At 43.5% G+C, this 23,358-nt stretch overlaps 1 protein-coding gene across 1 annotated transcript in view; it reads right to left on the reverse strand.

Moving 5' to 3' along the window:
• The window catches only part of FCHSD1 (FCH and double SH3 domains 1), a 198,153-nt gene that overhangs the window by 45,884 nt on the left and 128,911 nt on the right, over positions 1-23,358 (reverse strand). Inside the window, exons 8-9 of the mRNA XM_068277714.1 lie at positions 22,316-22,444; positions 2,499-2,621 (exon numbers count right to left, since the gene is read on the reverse strand). Coding sequence (XP_068133815.1) covers positions 2,499-2,621; positions 22,316-22,444 — 252 coding nt within the window. The remainder of the gene's footprint in view (positions 1-2,498; positions 2,622-22,315; positions 22,445-23,358) is intronic.

Genomic DNA, 23,358 nt, shown 5'->3' on the forward strand with positions numbered 1-23,358 from the left:
TAAGTTCAGAAATCCATTGTGTAGCTGTGCACCTTTCTATACACACTTAGGGCAATTAGTGTCTGTGTAATTTTCTGTGCCTCTTACGTCTGCTCACCGTTTACTTCCTGTGAACAAGAAGTCTAGATTCTCACATAGAGGACACTACTATTGTGGTGAAGGGATATGTAGTCTGGTATCTGTTTTTCTTACTTTGGGTGTCAGAGACACACCTGACTGACTTGACCTTCAGCTGCATCCAGGAGGAGAGTCGTAGCAGAGTTTGGAAAACATTTTTGGCATGTTAAACAGGAATAATGTCACCTACTTTGCCTCTATACTCCATTTATATTCACTTTCTGTTAGAAATTGCCTTGTTCACTTTTGGGGTCATTTAAACTTGATGATAACAAAGGGATGAGGGTTTCAAAAGTTACATAAATCAATCAAATGGTTCAGCACTGCTGTACGCCAACCCATTGTCTAATCGGTTGTATACCCCTTGAGACACTGGGGCAGGGATCTTGGCACACTACTGCTTGCAACAGGGGGGGGGGGGGGAGGGGAGGAATTGGGAGTTGATTCCCTTGCTCAACAGTGCAGGCTGAGCCCATACAGACGTGTTGCATAGCCAGTCTGTTGCATAGCCAGACTGACAGCGCGGTGATGATGTACCATGCGGGGTGAGTAGAAGAGCAATGCCCTCGGCACGCACTCAGTTGGGTTGGGTTGGTCCGCCAAGTGCATTGCTTGTTGATGTGCCAAGTGGAATCAGGGGCTGCTGTATGCACGCCAGATTCCTGGCAGAGGCGGCCCCAACCGGCTGCCTCGGCTGAAAACAATCTAGAATATGTACGAAGCTTAAGGAGCCTTTAGCAAATAGTTGGTGCCTTATTTGTCCCTCCTACAGTACAGAGAGCTATGGTATATTGATGGAAGTTTAGACTTTATGTAGGGCATTCATAGTCAGAGAGGTTAAATGGCATGGACTAGACAAGAGCAGTGCACTATTTCTAGATCGAATGGTTGGCTAGTTGAAAGAACACAAATTGATTTAGTAAGGTTGCGAAAATAACAGATCCAACAAACCACAACTGGGACTATATTTTTCTTCTGTTATTGCGTAACAAATCTTTGCAGGCTTAGCCTTGGCCATTTCAGAACAAAGTGGTGGTGGTAGAAGGTATTGCTGAAAGATTTTAAATTGTGTGATTGCCATGATATACCGGTACATGTACTAGACTAGCACTGCAAATTTATTTTAACACATGCAGACGGTCCTGGGTTTAAAGATAGTATCTAACTACCTTTCTGTAGGTGCTGCATGGGATGCAATAGCAGAAACACAAATGTACCTTATCTTTAACTAATCCTCACTCCACTCCAGGGATGTCAAGCTTTAGTCCTCAAGGGCCGAGGTCCTCACACATTTTTGGTCCAGCTCAAATTTTGGTAGGTCTCAAATTTTGGCACAGCTTGGCCTCCCTGCATTCCTCTCGGAACATCTTTTACCTCTGAAGAAGTGGCTGTACTGGTAGGGGGGACTGTCCCCTGTGAATGGATCACTATTGTAATCCCTGTGAATAAAAGTTCGGCTTAGACTTATCCTGTGCCCATTCTGTGTTTCTCTTGTTGCTGCTCAAATTAATTGATTGGACTGTATCAGGAAAGGTGAGGTTCATCAAGTAGAAACCATTTCTCCAGTTCTCAGTCCACCTAAAACCCTGGCATTGATATGGCCATAGAGGACCGGAGTTCAACACCAATGCTCTACTCTGATAGGACATAGGTAAGGGGAGCTAACTTTTGCCAACTTGTCACCTAAGAGCCAATACTCATGCTGCAAACCTGGACTTCCTTTTTTAATGAGTTATGTTCTCCATAATTCTCCCACACTTTAGGAAATCAATGGTTGTGCCAGAAGAAGATAGCAGCAGTGGAAAAGTGATACGGAGTTGTAGTAAACCACCCATCAAGCATGTGTGCATCCCGTCTGCATCCCCACATTAGTAGATTTCATGTAAAGACCTCTTTCCAGGTAAAGAAAACATGTAGCAATAACAGCTGGGGATCTATGGCCAAAGAATGCCCACTGTGTCACCGCATAGTCATTTGGCATTATTCCATCTCAATACTGTCCATCTTCTTAATGAAGTAGACAAAAGGAGTAGGAAAAGCAAGTCATGGAATATGAAGTTAAAGCAGTGGCCTTCAAGACCATTTAAGAACTCACAACCTGATAAACTTGATGGACGCCATACTTCTGGATTACTGCACAAGTGCCCGATAACCATCTGGATGGGTAAGCTTGGCATAAACCACTGTAGAAGTGGTTGCCTCTAGGTTGGGGGGGTGTTAGGACTTGACTTCTCTGAGCAACAATGCGGGGTGACCCGTACAGACATGCCGCTAGCCACCAGGCCAGCAACTTGTGCGGTTGTTATTCTATCGAGTTACTGCACAAAAGCCCATCTGGATGGCTAAGGTTGGCGTAAATCACTGTTGAGGAGGACATTTACCTGAAGTGATGCCTCAAGGTTTTCCGCAAAGCGTTCTTGAGTTGATTTGCAGATGTTAAGCTCAGTCTTGTTGATCAGTGACAGGTAGTCCCGCAGCCTCTCATACAGATCCCCATCCAGGCACTGGAAACATTAAAGCAGAAAGATGAAACTGAACACGTCTGTAAGCATACATGTACAACATGGCTTGTCCTATCTACAATAGTTTGTATAAAGTACAGAACTACCTCCTTAAAACCTCAGGCAGCAGATTGGTGGAGCATGCACTGCCTGTCAGCTGCTCCTGAGGACCTGCCAGGCGTTTGCAGGGCTGAGGGGGTAAAATCTACTCTATGGATGCACAACTGAGCACAGCGGCTGTCACACATAAATACCATGTTTCTGCACCACGAGTCAAGCTCTAGCACACATGTGCTGCTAACAATGTCATTTGGTCATATTAAAAAGGAACTTTAACCCAGGATTGAACTTCATCCCAATCAGTAGCTGATAACCCCATTCCCAAGAGAGATCTTTACCTTTTCTCAAATAGATCATCAGGGGCGTCTGTGTGGCTGATATTGTGGTGAAACCCCTCCCACAGTGTGATGTCAGGGCCATGGTCCTGACAGTTTCCCCTCTGTGAATATCTTTGCATTGTGGCAAATAACATATGTATATATACAGTGTATGGCCAGCTTAACACTAGAGGAGGTAGCAAACCAATAGGTCTCCATACGATTTCTGCTGGAATAGAATGGAGAGAGTGGTACAAATTGGTAAACTAATCATTGCGCCTGAATTTTTCTGCTATTAGGGCGTAACCAATTGTTTTCAAGATCAGCCCTTATAGACCTATATGCAGTCACCTTCCTGTCTGGGTGTACTTTAAAGTGAACCTCCGGACTAAAAAACTACTCAGCAGAACTGAAAAGGCTTGGTGTTTCTTTAACAGTTTCACAGCATCAGAACTTTGTTTTTCTTACCAAAGCATCATTTTTAGCTGCATTTTTAGCTAAGCTCCACCCATCAAAGAAAACTGCCCAGGCTTTTTTTCCCTGATGCATGATGGGATTTCCTATGTTGTTATTCACGTTGCCTAGCAACTGGGAGGGGTGATCAGCACACAGGACTGTTGGAACTGTGTCTCATGCTCCGTGTCACCTCCTTTCAACCAAAAAGATGGCTGCCCTCATGAAATCAAACATTTGCCTGTTCTTTTAAAACCGGGTGGGTAAGAGATTATATTACCTATCTATTTTAATTAACATAACTAATGTAACTTAATGACAGTATGTTTGTTTAGGCTGAAGTTCCTCTTTAAAGTGTCAGCAGTTTAAAACCCTGGCTGCCTTTTGTCACCCGAAATGTCTGTTTGGTTTGTGACAGTCTACTGAGCTGAATGCCATTGTACTCCCCTCCGCTAGTTTGTCCTGTCACCTGAGATCTGCAGCATATTTGCACAGTGACCCAAAACAATCAGGAAAATACATTTCAGACAGCATTTAGCAATGCTGTGTACTCCGCTTATCATAGTGGGTGAATAATTAAACTTACATTTTTGTATGATAGGGAGAAATGGCAGAACACCGAAAACCAGGATGCACCTGAATGACAGCAAGAGGTGTGCAGAGCCTCTTAAGCCTGGTACACACATCCAATTTTGATTGGCCAATTTTACCACTTCCATGCAATATGAGAGCTTACCAAAATAATCCCTTCATGGTATTCAAAGTTTGTTGGCCCTCATATTACATGGAGGTGGTAAAATTAGTCAGTGATTGGCCAATAAAAATTGGATGCGAGTATGCTCCTTTAAATGCACCCAATTGCATCTAAAACAGGCGCTACAAATTTACACTAATGGAGGATGTTGGGTTCCAAAAAGGTTTGCATGCAAAACAAAAATGTGTACTAGACCAGGCTTTCTCCCCCAGGGTTCCTTGCTTTCTCCCCCAGGGTTCCTTGCTTTCTCCCCCAGGGTTCCTTGAGTATTCTGCATGAGTTCCTTGGCATGTTCCTTGACATATAAAAGAGCACATTATAATAGAGGGTACTGTAAAAAAGAAACACTAGATTGGAGGTTTCAGAATAATGAGCACATTAATAAAAAGCACTAGAATAAGGAGACACTGTATAAGGGGGTAGTTATATAAACAGCCACACCTATTTTCAAAGACCATGTCTCCTGCAAAATAAAACCAGGGGTTCCTCGAGATTCCCAAAATTCTTTGCAGGGGTTCCTTGAGATCGTAAAATTATTTGCAGGGTTCCTCCAGGATAAAGAGGTTGGGAACAGCTGTACTAGACCCTTTCACCCCAGTGAGGTCACCCTGTTGGAAGGGACCCTAACTGATACTTAACACAACCAAAACTGTTGAGGTGATAGTAGATTTTAGGAGGCATGCTCCAGCCCCCCCACCAATCTACATTGACGGCATCGAAGTTAAACGAATGGCCAACGTTTGCTCCTGGGAACCACCGTCTCAAATGACCTGACCTGGAAGGAAAAAACCTTAACTCAGAGAAAAGCCCAGCAGAGGCTGTTCTTCCTCTGACAACTATAGAAGTTCAGCATGGCCCAGGAACTGCTGATGAACTTCTACACTGCCACCATAGAGTCTGTCCTCTGCTCTTCGATCCTAGTTTGGTATGCTGGATCATCCATCAGGGATGGATACAAACTTCAGAGGATCATTAGATCGGCGGAAAGGATTATTGGGAGACCACTCCCCTCACTTGACTGCCTCCATCTCTCCAGACTACGCTCCGAAACACTGAGGATTGCCGGCGACCCCTCACACCCTGGTCACCGCTTTTTCATCCGGCTACCGTCATGCCGGAGGTTTCGAGCCATCAACGCCAAAACTTCGAGGCATAGTAACTCCTTTTTCCCCTCTGCTGTCAACCTCCTGAACTCACTTGACTGAACTAGCGAACATAACTCTATGTTGAATCTGGACACTGTTTACTGAATTCTAATTCCCACTTTTCACCCCTGTTTTTGTATTCACATTTGCACTATGAATTGTTTTGCACTTCTGTCTCTGCATGTTTCTGTTATTTTTGTACTTCTTGTGTTTACTATGAGCAATTGTAAGGTGCCAAACCCAATTCCGGGCACGACCCAGTGGTGCTTGGCGAATAAATTCTTTCTGATTCTGATTTTGAACAACCAGAAAATAACATGCAAATGTCCGTTTGGCCTGGGAGCAGCTAGCCGTTAAAATAAATGAAGGGATGCAGCATGGGCCGCGCACACCCTTCAGGTGTCTGACACAGTAGAAAAGTTAAACTTACATTTTTGTACTACGAGATAGGGAGAACTATATAACATCGTAATGGGTGGCTGACAACAGCAGACTACAAAGTGGCTGGTTAAATTTAAGGAAATCTACAATGGATCCTGTAAGTTTTAGTGTAGCCTGGCTAGACAGGTCAACCCACATGCACTGCTGATATATGTAAGTGCGTGGGTTTCAGGGTCTTCCCATCTTCTGCAGCCATTAGCAGAAGTCTCACTCTCCTGTCAGATTTTTCAGTGACTGAATCATTGTCCCGGCAGTTGCACTCTGCAGTAGTAGTCTAGGGGAGAAAATCAATTGTAACAGATGCATTGCAACACAGCGTGGCGCTATTCACCCTCCTGTCTCTACAGTCACGGAAACTGAAAGCATGCTCTAGCAGCCACTAGCTTGCACAACTGCTTCAATAAACAAGGTCCCTGCCAAGAAAAGCGCTTTTGTGGATAATTTATAACTAAGCATTTAAAGATATGGCATGACTGAAGCAGGACTGATAAGATCAGCATACTTGATCTATATACAGATTGCAAAGGGGAAAAAAACTTTATAAAAACAAGATTAAGAGTCAAAGCAAACACACTTTTATATAATAAACCTACAATAAAGATAATAACTGCTAATGCCGTATTACCGTACATTGCCACCAGTCCTGCAGAGCCTAGGTTCTCAATACACGTACTCGTAGCCCAGAGACCATCTGTGGGCACCCAGCCTGTGTCTCCCACTGCTCTCTATGGCATTCTGTTAGACGAGGAAGATATGCCTGCAGCTGACTGTTGGTGATGCGCTACAGGTCAGGTTATTTAACATTAATACCGTGAATGGTGCGATTTGCTAAAAGTTGTTGCAATTCTCAGAATCAATCACCAATTCAGAAGTAGCGATCGGCCACTTGCAATAACAAAACTTCCCAAACATGTGTACGTGCATTATCAAACAATGGCATGTGCCATATTCTGCCTGGTCTTCTGTCCACCTTTTTATAAATCAGATATCACAATACATGACAAGCTTGAAACAAAAATGTTTTAACGCAAACCTGATGTGAAAATAAACTTATACTATAATTAATTGTATGTGCAGTAGTAGCAAAAAAAAGAAAACGAGTGTCGTATTGTTTTCCAGTACAGGGAGAGTTACAAAAAAAAATGTAGTTATCTATGCAAAAGAGATTCTCTGAGCTATTCCACCAACTTGGGTTAAATACAGTCCTGTTTTCTGAAGCACTTAGAAAGCCACAGAACAGTGAGAGACACCTTGAGATAAGGTTTTACTGCAGGAAAGTTCAAAGGGTCATTATTCAGGTTTTGTTTTATAGCTGTGTGCAACTGTGGCAGTATGATGCAAAGTTATAAAAAACAAAAAAGCTATATAGCTGAAAAAAATATGAGACTTTTCTTTGCTACTAATGTTCTTTTCCTTATCCGTACTACACATACAATACATTATATCATACATTTTTTTTCACTTCAGGTTTGTATTAAATAGTAAGGTCTTGTCATTTGATTGTTTTACTGATTAAAAGATAGATGGGTAGAGGCCATGTCTAAGTATATCGAACATGGCAAGCACAGGTGGTGGGGTGTAGTGGTGTGTCGTGTTTTACTGCAATCAAGCTATTAAAGTTTCTTTGGTCATTTCTGGAAACTCAGATACTGAATACTCCACCCCCCTCCCCTCCCCCTTAAAAATAGCCAGGCCATATATATATTTTCCTTTGAAGAGAACAAAAAAGAGTCACGCTGGCGTCTTTCCGCTTTTAGCCTATGGATTGGGATTATTGATGCACTTTTATCAATATTCAGAAGTTTATTTGTAACGACGTCCATTACACACAATGTATTGATATGACTGGCATGAAACTACTAAGTGAAATGCGAGTATTCTTCTGGGGAATGGGAAAATGAAAATTCCCTCCGCATTGATCACAAGAGCAGCCGTGTCACTGAAACATCTCTGATCGCTCCCAAAATCAAAATGTAAATATTACCAGTCAGGGCTTGCTGCATGGAACAGGTGACTATTTCCCAGCAGTGGCTGTATGCCAGGAGCTGAGCAACATAAAGAAGTATTTTATACATTTATGCTGGAAACCTGCCAAACGGATGGGGGGGTTCCAATCAATTTGTGACCTTTTTTCGGCAATTTGCGGTGATGAAACATTAAGCCCCATACACACGCTCAAGAGCGGTCTTTTATGCAGCACAATTGTTGAACAAATTTTGTTGTGAAACAAGTTGAAACAGCTAAAAAAAGTATTTTGCTGTTGGATTGACTTCTTATCAGCCTTATCAGCTTTTTGAACAATAGCAAAAGACTTTTTTTTTTAGCGGTTTCAACTTGTTTCACAACAAAAGTTGTTCAACAATTGTGCTGCATAAAAGACCGCGGTTGAGCGAGTGTATGGGGCTTAAGACCCCAAATTCTCCAGAAAAGCAACAATTCCAAATCACTGGAAAAACTGTATTTAATTAATGGACAACTAAATTAAGAACAATGTGAAGGCTGCCATATTAATTTCCTTTTACACAATACCAGATGTATTTGACTGCAGCAGTGTCTGAATCACACACCAGAAACAAGCATGCAGCTAATCTTGTCAGATCTGACAATAATGTCAGAAATACCTGATCTGCTGCATGCTTGTTCAGGGTCTATGGCTAAAAGTATTAGAGGCGGAGGATTAGCAGGATAGCCAGGCAACTGGTATTGCTTAAAAGGAAATAAATATGGCAGCCTCCATATCTCTCTCGCTTCAGTTGTCCTTTAAATGAGAATACTAAGGGAGGTTTCACACTTATACAGTGCAGCGATTATGAATGACATTTTCTCGCACACCGCGAATGGTTGCCTCCATTACAGCCTGCACAGCTAATGATTGTAAATCAGATAAGGCTTGCGGTGTGTAGGAGAAATGCTGCATGTTAAAGAGACACTGAAGCGAAAAAAAATATATGATATAATGAATTGGTTGTGTACTATGAATAATTACTAGAAGATTAGCAGCAAAGAAAATATTCTCATATTTTTATTTTCAGGTATATAGTGTGTTTTCTAACATTGCATCATTCTCTAATATGTGCAGATTACACAACAACCAGCATTCAAAATGATTCTTTCAGAGCAGTCTGTGAACTAATGACCTCTCCTCTGGCAGAGAAAAAGTAAATGGTTCAATAACAGTTGAGATAATAAAAGTCAGAAAACAGCCCTCTCCACGATTTTGAAAGTCGTAGAGATAATGGCTTTTTTGTATAGAGATAACAACTGGAGTTTCTCAACTCTTCCTGTACTGGAAACAATTAGACTGATATATCTGATCTTAAGGTTTTATTTCTTAGCTGTACTACACATACAAATCATAATATCATAATTTTTTTTTCACTTCAGTGTCTCTTTAAAGAGAAACTGTCACGGAAATCTTAAAATTTAAAACATACACAAATAAGAAGTACATTTCTTGCAGAGTAAAATGAGCCATAAATTACATTTCTCCTATGTTGCTGTCACTTACAGCAGGTAGTAAAATCTGACATTACCGACAGGTTATGGGTTAGTCCATCTCTTCATGGGGGATTCTCAGCATGGCCTTTATTTTTTATAAAAAGACATTCCCTGAAAAAGATTTATACAAAGATGCTGGACAACCTCCCTTTGGCAGTTAAACAAAGCAACTGCCATTCACTAAGTGCTTTTAAAAATAAAGAAAACCCTAAGAAACCCCCATGAGAAGATGGGCTAGTCCAGAATCTGTCGGTAATGTCAGATTTCTGCTACTTACTGTAAGTGACAGCAACATAGGAGAAAAGTAATTTATGGCTCATTTTACTCTGGAAGAAACGTACTTCTTATTTGTATATGTTAACATGTATTTTAAATTAAGATTTTCGCGACAGAGGTCCTTTAACCTCCTTGGCGGTAATTCCGAGCTAGGGTCAGGGCGGAAAACCGTAGCCAAGAGCGGTGATCCCGACCTCTGCTCGGGGTAGCCGCCGGAGGCTGAATGCAGAGCCATGCGCGCAGCGGGCGTATCTACATACCTCCCGGGGATCCCGACGTCGGCCGGCATTCTTCTTTCTCTCCTCCGGGGCTCTGCTTCCTGCTGGTGAGATCGTCAGCTGTCGTTATGACGACAGCCAGCAATTTCACTTTAGAGTTGCAGCGCCACCCAGAGAATGGAGGCTTAACTGCAGCGCTGGAGCCAGGGAGGTGAGTAATTGCTAGGCTGCTGCAGATCTCCCTGGCAGCATGATTTTTTTTTCCAGGTTTTAGAGTCTGAAAGGATGCAAAAAAATTGCACCGCTTTTAGACTCTAAAATCCGGAAAGAATCAGAACGCCAAGGGGGTTGAAGTTTTTTTCTCCTGCATGTAGAAATAGTATTAAACAAAGCCATTGATTAAAGTGGACCTGAACTCTTGCATAGGATACAAGGAAAACATAACATAAATGCATCCTGCATGTATTTAAAGAGTTTAGCCTGTGTAATTCCCCCTCATTTGTGTCTAATCACTAGTTGTAATTTAATCTCCCACCTGAGTCACATGACTGCCTATGGCAGTTAAGCTCATTTGAAAGCACAGGCTGTAGAAAATATGTCTGCTTCCATGAATCAGGAAGTAGAAACTGTGCAGATTTATTGTAGTATTTGTATCAGCTAGAAATGCCTTTTGTTTAAAGCAGGGGTCAGGAACCTTTTTGGCTGAGCGAGCCATAAACGCCACAGTTTAAAATGCAATTCTGTGAGAGTCATGCAATAGGTTTCAAGCTGGTACAGTGCGCATGTGCTGCAGAGGGCTCACGTCCCTATTGCCATGGTGATGTGTAGATAGTTGATCCTCCGGGTGTCGGAAGTGTCAGACACGTCCATCAGCTTCTCTTGGGTTTCAGCAACCTCAGCAATTTCCCTGAGAGCCAGACAAGAGTAATACCAACTAAACTTGATTCTCTTTGTAGGATGAGATTCCCTATTGGGCCAATTAAAGTGCGGGATCTCGTCCTACAAAGTCACTGGACCTGACAGGGTCCAGAGTGGGACAATTGGGGTGGCCGTTAGTTTTAGGGGGAGCGCGACTAAGTTAGTAATGCATGCTACAGCAGTAGCGTGCCTACTTTGACATTTTTACTTGTGCTGTCACACTAAGCTGTGCAGCTTAGTGAATCAACCCCTATTGATTTGTCGGTAAGCCAGATGTAGCCATCAAAAGAGCCACATCTGGCTCCCGAGCTATAGGTTCCCTACCTATGGTTTAATTATTATTATGCGGTTGTGTATCTTTTGGAGCAGAGAGGAGTTCTGAGTTCAGGTCCACTTTAACATGAGCTGGCTGTCAGAGTTAACTGAGCCCTTCAGAAAGCCGCTACTGTGCCTGCGCTGGAGTCGACACAGGCTGTCGGCTGCGGTTTCGGGAGAGCCAGCACTGGAATGGAGGGAGAGAGGAGGACCTGGGAAGCCTCATTAGGATACAGAGGCTTACCCCTCCTGAAGAGGTTTTTTTTTTTAGTTACAGTGGCTTTTTTAAGATAGGCTTTATAGCAGGGGTAGGGAACCTATGGCTCGGGAGCCAGATGTGGCTCTTTTGATGGCTACATCTGGCTCACATACAAATCAGTAGGGGTTGATTCACTAAGCTACACTGTAGTACAGCTTAGTGTGACAGCGCAAGTAACATTTTCAAAGTAGGCACGCTACTGCTGTAGCATGCGCTACTAACTTACTCGCACTCCCCCCAAATTGAACGGCTGCTCCAATTGTCCCACTCTGGATCCTGTCAGATCCCGTGACTTTGTAGGACGAGATCCCTGCACTTTGATTGGGCCAATACGCTTCCTGTCACATGGATCTCATCCTACAAAGTGAATCAACCCCCAAGTTAGCTAGCTAATTGTACAAGCTGTTAGTCGGTATTTCTCCTCTCTGGCTCTTGGGGAAATTGCTGATGTTGCTGAAACCATAGAGAAGCTGTCTGACACTGCCCAGAGGATAACCTGCATATACATCACCATGGCAACAGGGACGTGAGCCCTATTGTCCCTGTTTAAAGCATATTGTATGGCTCTCACGGAATTACATTTTGAAGTATGTGGCGTTTATGGCTCTTTTAGCCAAAAACCAGGAGTTAGCTTACCTGGTAACGACATTTTAAGTAACACTCCAGGACAGGTACACATTGAGACCTGGCTCCTCCCAGGAACAGGAAATATCCCTCAGCCTCTCTATAAATTAAACATGGACCAAGGGTCAGGCAGTATATCATCAAGGAACAGGAACAATATACATTAACATAACCCTACTATATTACATTAAAATACATATAATATAACATGTATATCATGCAATATATGATATATATGGGGGTGGGTACCCCCACCTGTCCTGGAGTGTTACTTAAAATGTCGTTACCAGGTAAGCTAACTCCTGGTTTTTCCAGTAACACTCCAGGACAGGTACACATTGAGATGATCAGCAAGAAATCAATCACCAACCTTAGGGTGGGCTAACTACCTTTAAGACAGTTCTTCTGAAGCCTTGATCGGTCTCCGTTATCCGGTCCAATCGATAGTGCTTCCTGAAGGTTCCCAAACTCTTCCAGGTCGCAGCCTTGCAGATGTTCAGCGGTGAAGCACCTGCCCTGTAAGCCCACGTTGTTGCGGCTGCCCTGGTGTAATGGGCCTTTAAGGTTCCCTGGAGGATCCTTACCCATAATTTGTATGCCTCCAGAATACAATCTTTAATCCTTTTGGCAATTGTTTTTGTAGCGGTTTTTAATCCTTTGGATTTTCCTGCATCATTTATGAACAGTGATTCTGATTTTCTGAACTCTAACTTTCTCCAGGTAAGTTATAAGGTTATCTTTTTCTGATTTTGGATTAATACAGAAAGATGGCAATACGATCACCTGTGTTCTGTGGAACATGTCACCAACCTTTGGTAGGAATTCTGGGCTTGTCCGGCGAACTACTCGATCATTAAAGGAGGAACAATATGGTTCTTTGTATGAGAGAGCTTGGAGTTCACTAATGCGCCCAGCTGAAGTGATCGCTGCCAAAAATACTGTTTTAAGAGTACACATTTTTAATGAATCTTCATTAAACTCAGATGTCAATGCTTGCGACACTAAAGATAAATCCCATTTCGGGAATGGTTTAACCATAACTGGTCTCTTGATTTTACAAATCTGATTATAAAAAGGTTCTAAAGCTATCTTTTTATCCACACAAAAAAACTGATAGGGCAGAAATTTGGACCTTAATTGTACTTAAGGCCAACCTTTTTCCTACGCCCTCCTGCAGAAATTCTAAAATTGTAGCCATTTCTGTTAACTAAAAATTAGAGTTTTCTAACCACAAAATAAGAGTTTCCCAATCCTTTTGGTATATTAGAAGAGTATTGTCTTTTCTACTTTTCAAGAGAGTATTAACTACTCTTGAGGACAATCCCTTGACTTCAAGCACTGCCCTTTCAGAAACTACGCTGTAAGTTTTCACTTTTCTAGGTTTACTACAGCCTGGTCTTGTACCTGTATCATGTTCTCTGACACTGGTATTTCCCATGGTTGGTCTATTAACATTGATAGGAGAAGCGGATACCCTGCCCTCTTGGGCCAGTTAGTAGCAATGAGAATCATGTGACAGTCTGATTCCATATCAGAGTCAGGCATCAATTGCTACAGGATTGTCCATTATATTAAGGGAATGTAACTGTTTGCACTTCCTGTTGGATTTGTTTGCGAATAAGTCCAGTTGGGCTGGCCCCATTTTCTCACAATTATTTTGCATAAACTCTGATTCCGAGACCACTATGTGTTCGTTATCTGGAGTCTGCTTATCTGATCTGCCAGAACATTGAGCGACCCCTTCAGGTGCCCTGCTGTTAGTGATAGCAAGTTTTGGTCTGCTATGTCAAGGATCTCCAAGGTCAAAAATAATGACCTGGTTCCCCCCTTGCGATTCAGATATGCTACCACAGTTGCATTGTCTAATTGTACTTGAACATGACACGCTTTCAGAATATAAAATGTGCTGATTAGTGCCATTTTTGCCGCCATCAGTTCCCTGAAGTTCGATGAGTGTTCCATCATTGACTGATTCCAGACACCCTGAACCTGAAAGGTGGCCACATGTGCCCCACATCCTGACAAACTTGCATCTGTTGCCTTGTGTGAGGTTTTGAACTACTTGCCACCATCGTAAACTTTTTTTTTTTTTTTTTTTTCACTTGGGGATCCACTGCCACCATATTGTCTAGTGTATCCTGTTTGTTCCAATTGGTAACATCCAAGATTGTAGAATACTGGTATGCTTCAGAGCCCACTGAGCTCCTGGCACAACTGAAGTCAGAAGACCCAGAAGCTGCATGATTTGTCTGAGTGTTACTGACTGACATGCATTGAACTTTGTTTACAATCATCTGTATCTTTTCCTGTGGAAGAAATATCTTTTGTTGTACTGAATCTATTATAAACCCCAGAAACAAAATACTCTGTGTTGGAACAAGCTGCGATTTCTCTTTGCTCACTATCCAGCTTGCCTCCTGCAGTTGATGTAATACAGTCTGTGTTCCTCTAGTTCTTTTAATTTTTTTTTTTTAATTTTTTTTTTTTTTTTTTTGCCACTATCAGAAGATCGTCCAGGTAAGGTATTATGATAAGGCGTATTCTGTACATTGCAGCAATCAATTCTACCATAACATTAGTAATTTTGAAGCTGATGTTATGCCAAATGGGAGGCAGCAAAACTGAAAGTGCTGAACCCCTTTTTCCATTTGTACTGCAAATCTTAGGAACGCTTGAGATTTTAACTCGATTGGTATATGTCAATAAGCATCCTGAAGATCTATGCTTGCCATAAAGCCGTTTGGCATCAGAAGATTTCTTATTGAGTAAATCGACTCCATACGAAACTTTTCGTATTTTATGTATGGGTTGATTGGTTTTAAATTCTAAATGCAATAGTATTCTGTATTTTCCTTACGGCTTTTGGATCAGAAATACTTCTGAATAGAAGCCCTCGCCTCTCTGATCCACAGGCACCACTGATACCACTTTTCTATCTAGCATGTCTGTGATAATCTCTTGTAACATTTCCTGATGTTGAGGCAAAGTTAACTCTTTAGTGAAATTAAACTTTTTTTTTTTTTTTTTTTTTCTTTATTGAAAGACCAAGTCTTTTTTTTTTTTTTTCCCCCCTGGTTTTTAGGTTTGTCTGTTTTGACGAAAAAAACACCTCTTCCCCTGTTTAAATTGTCTCTTTTTAGGGAACAATTTCTTTCTATTAGCAGTTCTTTCAAGAACTTCTAATTCTGGGTCGAAAAAAGTATCACCCACTACTGGAATGGAACAGACTATCTTTATATGTCATACTTCTATGCAATGTTTTAATCCATAAATGTCTTCTTGCTACATTAGAAATACCCGCTGCTTTTGCTGTTAACCTTATTGACTCTGAAGCTGCGTCAATTATATAAGCAATTGCCTTATGCATTGCTGTCATGGAGTTTATTAATTGATCTTTAGGTGTATCCTTATTAATATCTTCCAATTGCTGCAACCACAGTGCTATCACACTTGCTACACAGGTTGTAGCAGCTGAAGGCCTGAAGTTAGCACAGATAGCAGGCCACAGTATTTTAAATACATATTCATTTTTATCTGATTGGTCCTATAAGTGTCCAAGATCCTCAAAGGCCAATTCATCATCCTTATTGCCTTGAGAAAAAGTTGCATATAGTTTAGGATTCTTGTCCCACCTTTTGCAATCTTTCTCAGAAACCGGAAACAGTCTTTTAAACCCCCTAGACATGAATAACTTTCTAATGGGGTTCTTCCATTTACTTGTAATAAGGTTGATTGATGAACTGGAAAACACAGCTCTTGTGGATTTTCCATACCTTCATATAATTCATCATGCATTGAAGCAGGTTCAGTAACTGTTTTACTTAAATTTAAATTTTTTATATATGGCCGTTAATAAAATGTCAGTTTCCGCCACAGGGAATTTAAACTTTGACGGTTTATTTTCTATTTCTTGCCCCTCATTAGAGTTTGCAGAATCACCATTATCACTAATTTCCTCTTCATCAGAACATTAATTGATTTATTAGTCTTCCTAGTAGCTTTTTTATGCTTAATGACTTCCGACACCTGAGGCAGAGACGCCTTATCAGCTTGAGTATTAGCTGGTGTGTCAGGTAGAAGGTATAGTAGTAGCTTTAAATATCTTTAAAGTATCTTTTAAATCTCATCTCAAAACATGTATGTCTCTTTGAGATGCAGATTCCTGCCTCATTACTTTGTAAGTGCAATCTCTGCATAGCAGTTTTGTTAATGCAGGATTGACTTTTTGAATTACACACAGGGCACTGTTTAATTAGTTTAGCAAGGTCAGGTACTTTAGTCGAAGTGCCCTGCAAAAAACACAAAACAATATTTAGTTCCACATAACAGCTTTAAAGCCCAATGCACAAACAAATAGTTATATCTGCTTAAGGCTTATATGCTTATATCTGTTAATCAAGTAGTATAAACACTTTCAGCTTTCCTCCACAAAAAAATGCATGGAAAATGTAATTCATTTGCAGACTTTAAATGAGCACACAAAAAAGTCCTTAAATTAAATCCTCACAACTTATCATATTACTCTTTAACACAGCAGAAAAGTGTGAGCACATTGCTTAAACAAGATGATGCATAATCTGTTTCACAAAGCAATGCCTTTGTGCAGCACAACATACCACCAAACAAATTGCTGCATGCGGAAAAAGCGCTCCCACAAGAGTCACCACCGCAGCCCGGGTCCCAGCAGAGCAATCTTACCCGTCCTGGCTCCTGCTCTATCTCCGACATCCTTCCACGATGTGCCAGACGCTGGGACTCCGGACGGCCACTCCTCTCCACCCGGCAAACCGGTAGTGGCGTCACGCGACCCGGGAGTTCTCCCCGAGGTCGCGGCCGAGAGACTTCCGCAAACCGCCTCCGCCATGCGTATCTGTCGGACGCCACTATCGTGCCGCTGCCTCCGCTTGGTGTGTCCTCAGAGCGACCCCTCCTGAAGCGATGCCTATCCATCATCCAGGCCGACCAACAGGGCGCAATATCCCGCTGAAAGCAGCTACCTTAAAGAGACACTGAAGCGAGACTAAATCTCGCTTCAGGTCTTATATATAGCAGGGGCACGTGTGCCCCTGCTAAAACGCCGCTATCCCGCGGCTTAACGGGGGTCCCTTCACCCCCAACCCACCCCCCGCAAACCTGGGTCGGAAAAAGGTCGCTGGAGCTGATCTTCCTGGAGGCAGGGCTAACGGCTGCAGCCCTGCCTCCAGTCGCGTCTATCAGACGCGCATCGCCGCCTCTCCCCCGCCCCTCTCAGTGAAGGAAGACTGAGAGGGGCGGGGGAGAGGCGGAGGTACGCGTCTGACAGACGCGCATGGGGCAGGGCTGCGGCGGTTAGCCCTGCCCCAACCAGGAAGCGCTCCCCCGCTGCTCGGAGGGGGTTTGGGGGGACAGGGACCCCCGTTAAGCCGCGCTATAGCTGCGTTTTAGCAGGGGCACGCATGCCCCTGCTAGCTATGAGGTCTGAAGCGAGATCTATTCTCGCTTCAGACTCTCTTTAAGGCAACCCCACAGGTACTTCCAGGGACAGCAGATACTCTGTATCCAGAGAGCATGCTGCTCTGTGCCAACACATTCCCTAGCCACCCAGGCTCTCCGGGACAGCGAGCACATAGAGAGACCTGGTTCCTGGACCAGGAAATATCCAATACTGCCTGACCCTTGGTCCATGTTTAATTTATAGAGAGGCTGAGGGATATTTCCTGTTCCTGGGAGGAGCCAAGTCTCAATGTGTACCTGTCCTGGAGTGTTACTGGAAAAAGGTTCCTAACCCCTGCTCTATAGGCAGCCAGAATCATAAGGGAGCCTTGCCCAAAGACTCCTTACTGTTTTTATGTACTAGCTTGAGCTGGGATTCTAGTCAAGCAGTCAAATCCTTCATCAAAAGGCAACAGCCTTACCAGTATGCTATCCAGCTGACCATAGGTCAGATTAGCCACATGCTTGTTTCCGGTGTGTCATTTATACACTACTGAAGCCAAATAGATCAACAGAACTGCCAGGCAACTAGTATTGTTTAAAAGGAAATAAAAATGAGGCAAGAAATAAATATTATCCCTATCAGTTCAGGTGTACTTTAAACACAACATAGCTGACACAATCTTATGGCAGAAATTTATCACAGGCGGCAACATCTTTAGACCTGTCAGGCGCAGTTCTGTGGAATGTTTGTTTTTGAGAATTCTGAATCCAGTGAAAATAATGCCTGGTCTCCCAAAATGCCCTGTAAGGAAAATTCCACATAGCTAAACAGCCTAGGCTAAGTATCTCTGGGAGGGCGGGGCTAAATACGAATATACAGTAATATATGGATTTAGGATGGGTTTCTGATGCTGAAATCAGGAAAATTACCATAAAAGTGAGTTTCCTGCTGAAGAATATATTGCATTTTAACCACTTGCCGACCGCACACTCATAACGTGCGTCGGCAAAGTGGCAGCTGCAGGACCAGCGACGCAGTACTGCGTCGCCAGCTGCAGCCTAATTAATCAGGAAGCAGCCGCTCGTACGAGCGGCTGCTTCCTGTCAAATCACGGCGGGGGGCTCCGTGAATAGCCTGCGGGCCGCCGATGGCGGCTCGCAGGCTAGATGTAAACACAAGCGGAAATAATCCGCTTTGTTTACATTTGTACGGCGCTGCTGCGCAGCAGCGCCGTAAGGCAGATCGGCGATCCCCGGCCAATCAGCGGCCGGGGATCGCCGCCATGTGACAGGAGACAGCCTGTCACTGGCTGCACAGGACGGATAGCGTCCTGTGCAGCCCGGCTTACCAAAGGTGGGCCAGGTAGGAGAGGGAGGGGGAGCATTTCGCCGCGGAGGGGGGCTTTGAGGTGCCCCCCCCGCCAGCCACTCGCAGGCAGCAGAGATCAGACCCCCCCAGCACATCATCCCCATAGGGGGGAAAAAAGGGGGGCAATCTGATCTCCCTGCCTGCACCCTGATCTGTGCTGGGGGCTGCAGAGCCCACCCAGCACAGATCAATCAAACTAGCGCTGGTCCTTAAGGGGGGGTAAAGGGTGGGTCCTCAAGTGGTTAATATATATCACTACATTGCCCCTATGAAGAGGAACTGTAGTGAAAATAACATAATAAATAAAATTGTTTATTTTTACAATATTCATTTAAACATTTAGGGCTCGATTCACAAAGCGGTGATAACTCAGTTATCACGCCTAAAAGACTTTAGGCGTGATAACCTTTGCACCACTGAGTTATCACCGATTTGTGCTGCTCTTCGCGCGAAGCTACCGCGCGTAAGCGCGCGCGCAAAGTCCCATAGGGCTTAATGGGAGCATCGCGCGAAGCGCCGGGTGCTGCACGCGCGCCTGCGCGCTTACGCGCGGAAAACTTTGCGCGCGGAAAAAAATGAGTTTAGGCGTGATAAAGGGCTTTTCACAGGCGTGCAAACACTTTGCACCGCTTTGTGAATCAAGCCCTTAGTGTTTGCTCATTGTAAAATCTTTCCTTTCCTCGATTTACATTCTGAGATTTATCACATGGTGACATTTTTAGTCCTGCTAAGTGATCTGTACGGAACGTTCGTTACTGAGAGTTCTATACACAGAGGGAGATATTAATTGCTTGGCAGTTGGAAAAAGCCGTTATTTCCACAATGCATCAAGTTGCACAGACAGCAAACTGTCAGGACCTAGGTCATGACATCACACTGTGGGAGGGGTTTCACCACAATATCAGCCACACAGACCCCCCTGATGATCTTTTCGAGAAAAGGTAAAGATTTCTCATGGGATTTCTAATTTTTCGTTGTTCTCATGGGAAAGGAAGTATCAGCTACTGATTGGGATGAAGTTCAGTCCTTGGTTAAAGAGGAACTCCAGTTAACATTTTAGTGTTGGCAGGTGATGTAGCTGCTGCATGGTTTTTGGCAGTTGGAAACCGCTGTAACAGCTATTTTCCACAATGCAACAAGGTTCACAGACAGGAAACTGCCAAAAAAAAGTATGTACTTTTCTTGTGGGAGGGGTTTCTTGTGGGGGAGGTTTCACCACAATATCAGTCATACAGTGCCCCCTGATGGTCTGTTTGTGAAAAGGAATAGATTTCTCATGTAAAAGGGGGTATCAGCTACTGATTGGGATAAAGTTCAATTTTTGGTCGGAGTGTCTCTTTAAAGTCACTCTAACTGTAAATATTGAGAGCCAGCTACATTTGCTCACATGAGGGGGCCAATACTGCACATCATGCAGCTGTATTGCTTGTTGAGGGAACAGCAATTCACTGCAGGGACACTTTAAATGTATAAGGAAGATAGCGAGGCGAGGTCTTTACAAACAGCATGATAACACACGGGTATGTCACAATGTGGTGACTTGCAGGAAGCCTGCTCTAATTTTGTAACGGTCATAAAAAAATACTTGCTATACTCCTTTGCCATAATTCCATTTATGTGCATTCTAACTCTGCTGCAACTGCTTCTGTGAATAAAGACAGGAAACACCTCTGAGTCATGATAATGTTCCCCACCACAAACCAAATTCTGTCCAAAACAGAGGAATACATCATCAGGGGACTTTTATACTGCAGTTACTTATACCGCTGTCCGACATGAACTTTGCTATTATTTTGTCAGAGGAATTTAGTGAACCGGTCAGGTCACAAACAAGATGGCACTTCAACTTGTAAAGTACTGTATCTGTTCCAATTCTTCACCTGATTTTTGTGTAAGCTTCATGGATCCCAAGCACACTTCCACACAGAGCGCTCCCACATACAAGACAAGGGGAAGCCACACCCTCTCCTGTTAAACCGCATATTGTAGTGCTTGCTTCACACACTTATGTCACAAAACTAAAACTATCTTAAGCAAGTCGGGACAATAATAATGGATAAAGAGATTTAAAACATTCTGGCATAATATTTATTGTGCTCTATTTAAAAATCCATTCTCATTAAAGGATACCAGAACCGAATTGTCGTAGGAGAAACGACAAAAAAAAGATTGCCAAGCGTGAGCGAGCAGGCATGTACTGGCAGCTGTCCTGATGCCCATTGTTCCCCTGTCCTCCTCTCTGCCCCTCCGATCCTACCTATATGCCCCCCCGGCAGCCTTGACTACGTTATGCAAAGAGGGCTGCCTCCCATACGTGGATGTAGGATGCACGCAGCCGGGACAGCGCCTGCACACTAATGCCCGACTCCGACGACCCGGAAGAGGCTGTCAGGGGGCATTTAGGTAGGATCAGAAGGGGCAGAGAGGAGAACAGGGGAAACGGTGGGCATCAGGAAAGCTGCCAGAACATGCCTGCTCCCCCCGTTTCTCCTTCGACATTCAGCTCTGGTATCTTTTAAGAGCCCTTTTCCACTGCAAACTGATCGTAGTCGCAATAACGCCACCGTTGGGATGAAGCTTGAAGCAGAAATTGCATGAAAATCTCGCTTGGCAAGCAGTTTTTGTGTGCACCCATTGAATCCGAATCAATTTATTTTCGCCAAGTAAGTTTGCACCTACAAGGAATTTGTCTTGGCAGTTGCTTAACAAACACAAACAATGCAAGGAAAGACAGTGTGTATATTACAAGTCAAGGACATTATGCAAGTATAGTGGCAGTAAGCAATGTGAGAATTGTTCATTTACAGTTCTGTGCTGATTACTATCAAGTCCTAGAAGCTCTAACTGGGTACAGCATTAAGTATGGCTACCGCTTGAGGAAAAAAGCTGTTTCTGTGTCTGGAGGTTTTGGTAGCGATTGACGGGAATCTTACTCCTGAAGGCATGCGCTGGAAGATGGAGGGAGCTGGGTGAGAGGGGTCAGAGGCAATTTTGGTTGCTCTCTTTCTGCACCTGCTAGCGTAAAGCTCCTGCAGGGAAGGTAAGCTATAGCCAATTATCCTTTCCGCTGTTCGGATGATGCGCTGCAGCCTCACCTTTTCTAATGTTGAGCAGGAGCCGAACCATACAGTCATAGATGATGTTATGGTGGATTCGATGATTGCAGTGTAGAACTGCATCATTAAATTTTGAGGTAGGCCAAACTGTTTCAGCTGCCGTATATGATACATCCTCTGTTGCGCCTTCTTGACAATAGTGGCAGTGTTGTTGTCCCATTTTAGGTTGTGCGAGATTGTGAACCCAAGAAACTTGAATGACTCTACCTGGGTTATTGTGGATCCATTTATGGTTAAGGGGAGGTGCTAGGGGGTGGGGAGGGGGGGGGGGGGGGGGGAGATCGCCTAAAGTCTATTATCTCCATAGTTTTGAGAGCATTTAGTTCTAAGTTGTTGCTGCTGCACCAGGAGGAAAGCTGTCCCACCACATGCCTGTATGCAGACTCGTCTGCAGGCTGTGTAGCTGGGCTTAGGTAAAAATATCCGCTGCAAATCGCAATTGCAAATGCACTGAGATCTATAATCGCTGCATGCGTGGCTCTGCATTCACAGAGGAAAAACTGTGGCGCTACAACTCACCTTCATGATTTCAGGCAAATGTGTCAAGTAGTAAAGGTCAAGATGGGCATTAGCAGCAGCCAGAGCCAGCAGGTACTCATTCCGTGCTTCTGATAACTGCTGTGTGCAGACCACCAGCTGGGAGGAGAACTACGAATAAAAACACAAGGACATCAGTGAGAAACCTATCAGTATTTCTTGCCGAGGCAGATAACGAAGGCAAGATATAAATCTCTATGCAGTTAATATAATTGGTGTGATCGCTCATCAGTGTCTTTAGTGCTAGGTTCACACGCTACATTTTTTTGGTCGATTCTGCCATTTGATCGATTTTCGATTCGCTTTTCCCACTCAATTCTAGTATCTTTATTTAATCAATTTCCATTCACTTCTATGAGAATTTGAGCGGTAAAATGATCAAAAGTAATATCGGACATGACGTAAATTATCAATCGAACGAAAAAAACTTAACGTGTGTACCTAGCATGAAGCAACAGGGACAGCCATACAATACCAGGAAAAAACCGGTATATAACTACTACTAACATAACAAATATTGTACTTTCCACATATTGGTGTCCAGGGCCGGCCTTAGGTTTCACAGCGCCCTGAGCATAACCAGATTTTGGCGCCCCCCCCCCCCCCCCCCCCAATTCATCCTCTTTGCGTGTTAGCGCACCACACACATACACTAATGGGGCTGCCCCAGTATAGATTAGATAGGTAGCTGCCCCCAGTATAGATTAGATAGGTTGCTGCCCCCAGTATAGATTAGATAGGTAGCTGCCCCCAGTATAGATTAGATAGGTAGCTGCCCCCAGTATAGATTAGATAGGTTGCTGCCCCCAGTATAGATTAGATAGGTTGCTGCCCCCAGTATAGATTAGATAGGTAGCTGCCCCCAGTATAGATTAGATAGGTTGCTGCCCCCAGTATAGATTAGATAGGTAGCTGCCCCCAGTATAGGTTAGATAGGTAGCTGCCCCCAGTGTAGATTAGATAGGTTGCTGCCCCCAGTATAGATTAGATAGGTTGCTGCCCCCAGTATAGATTAGATAGGTTGC

The sequence above is a fragment of the Hyperolius riggenbachi genome, chromosome 3, assembly GCF_040937935.1.
Source record: "Hyperolius riggenbachi isolate aHypRig1 chromosome 3, aHypRig1.pri, whole genome shotgun sequence".
Lineage (NCBI taxonomy): Eukaryota > Metazoa > Chordata > Amphibia > Anura > Hyperoliidae > Hyperolius > Hyperolius riggenbachi.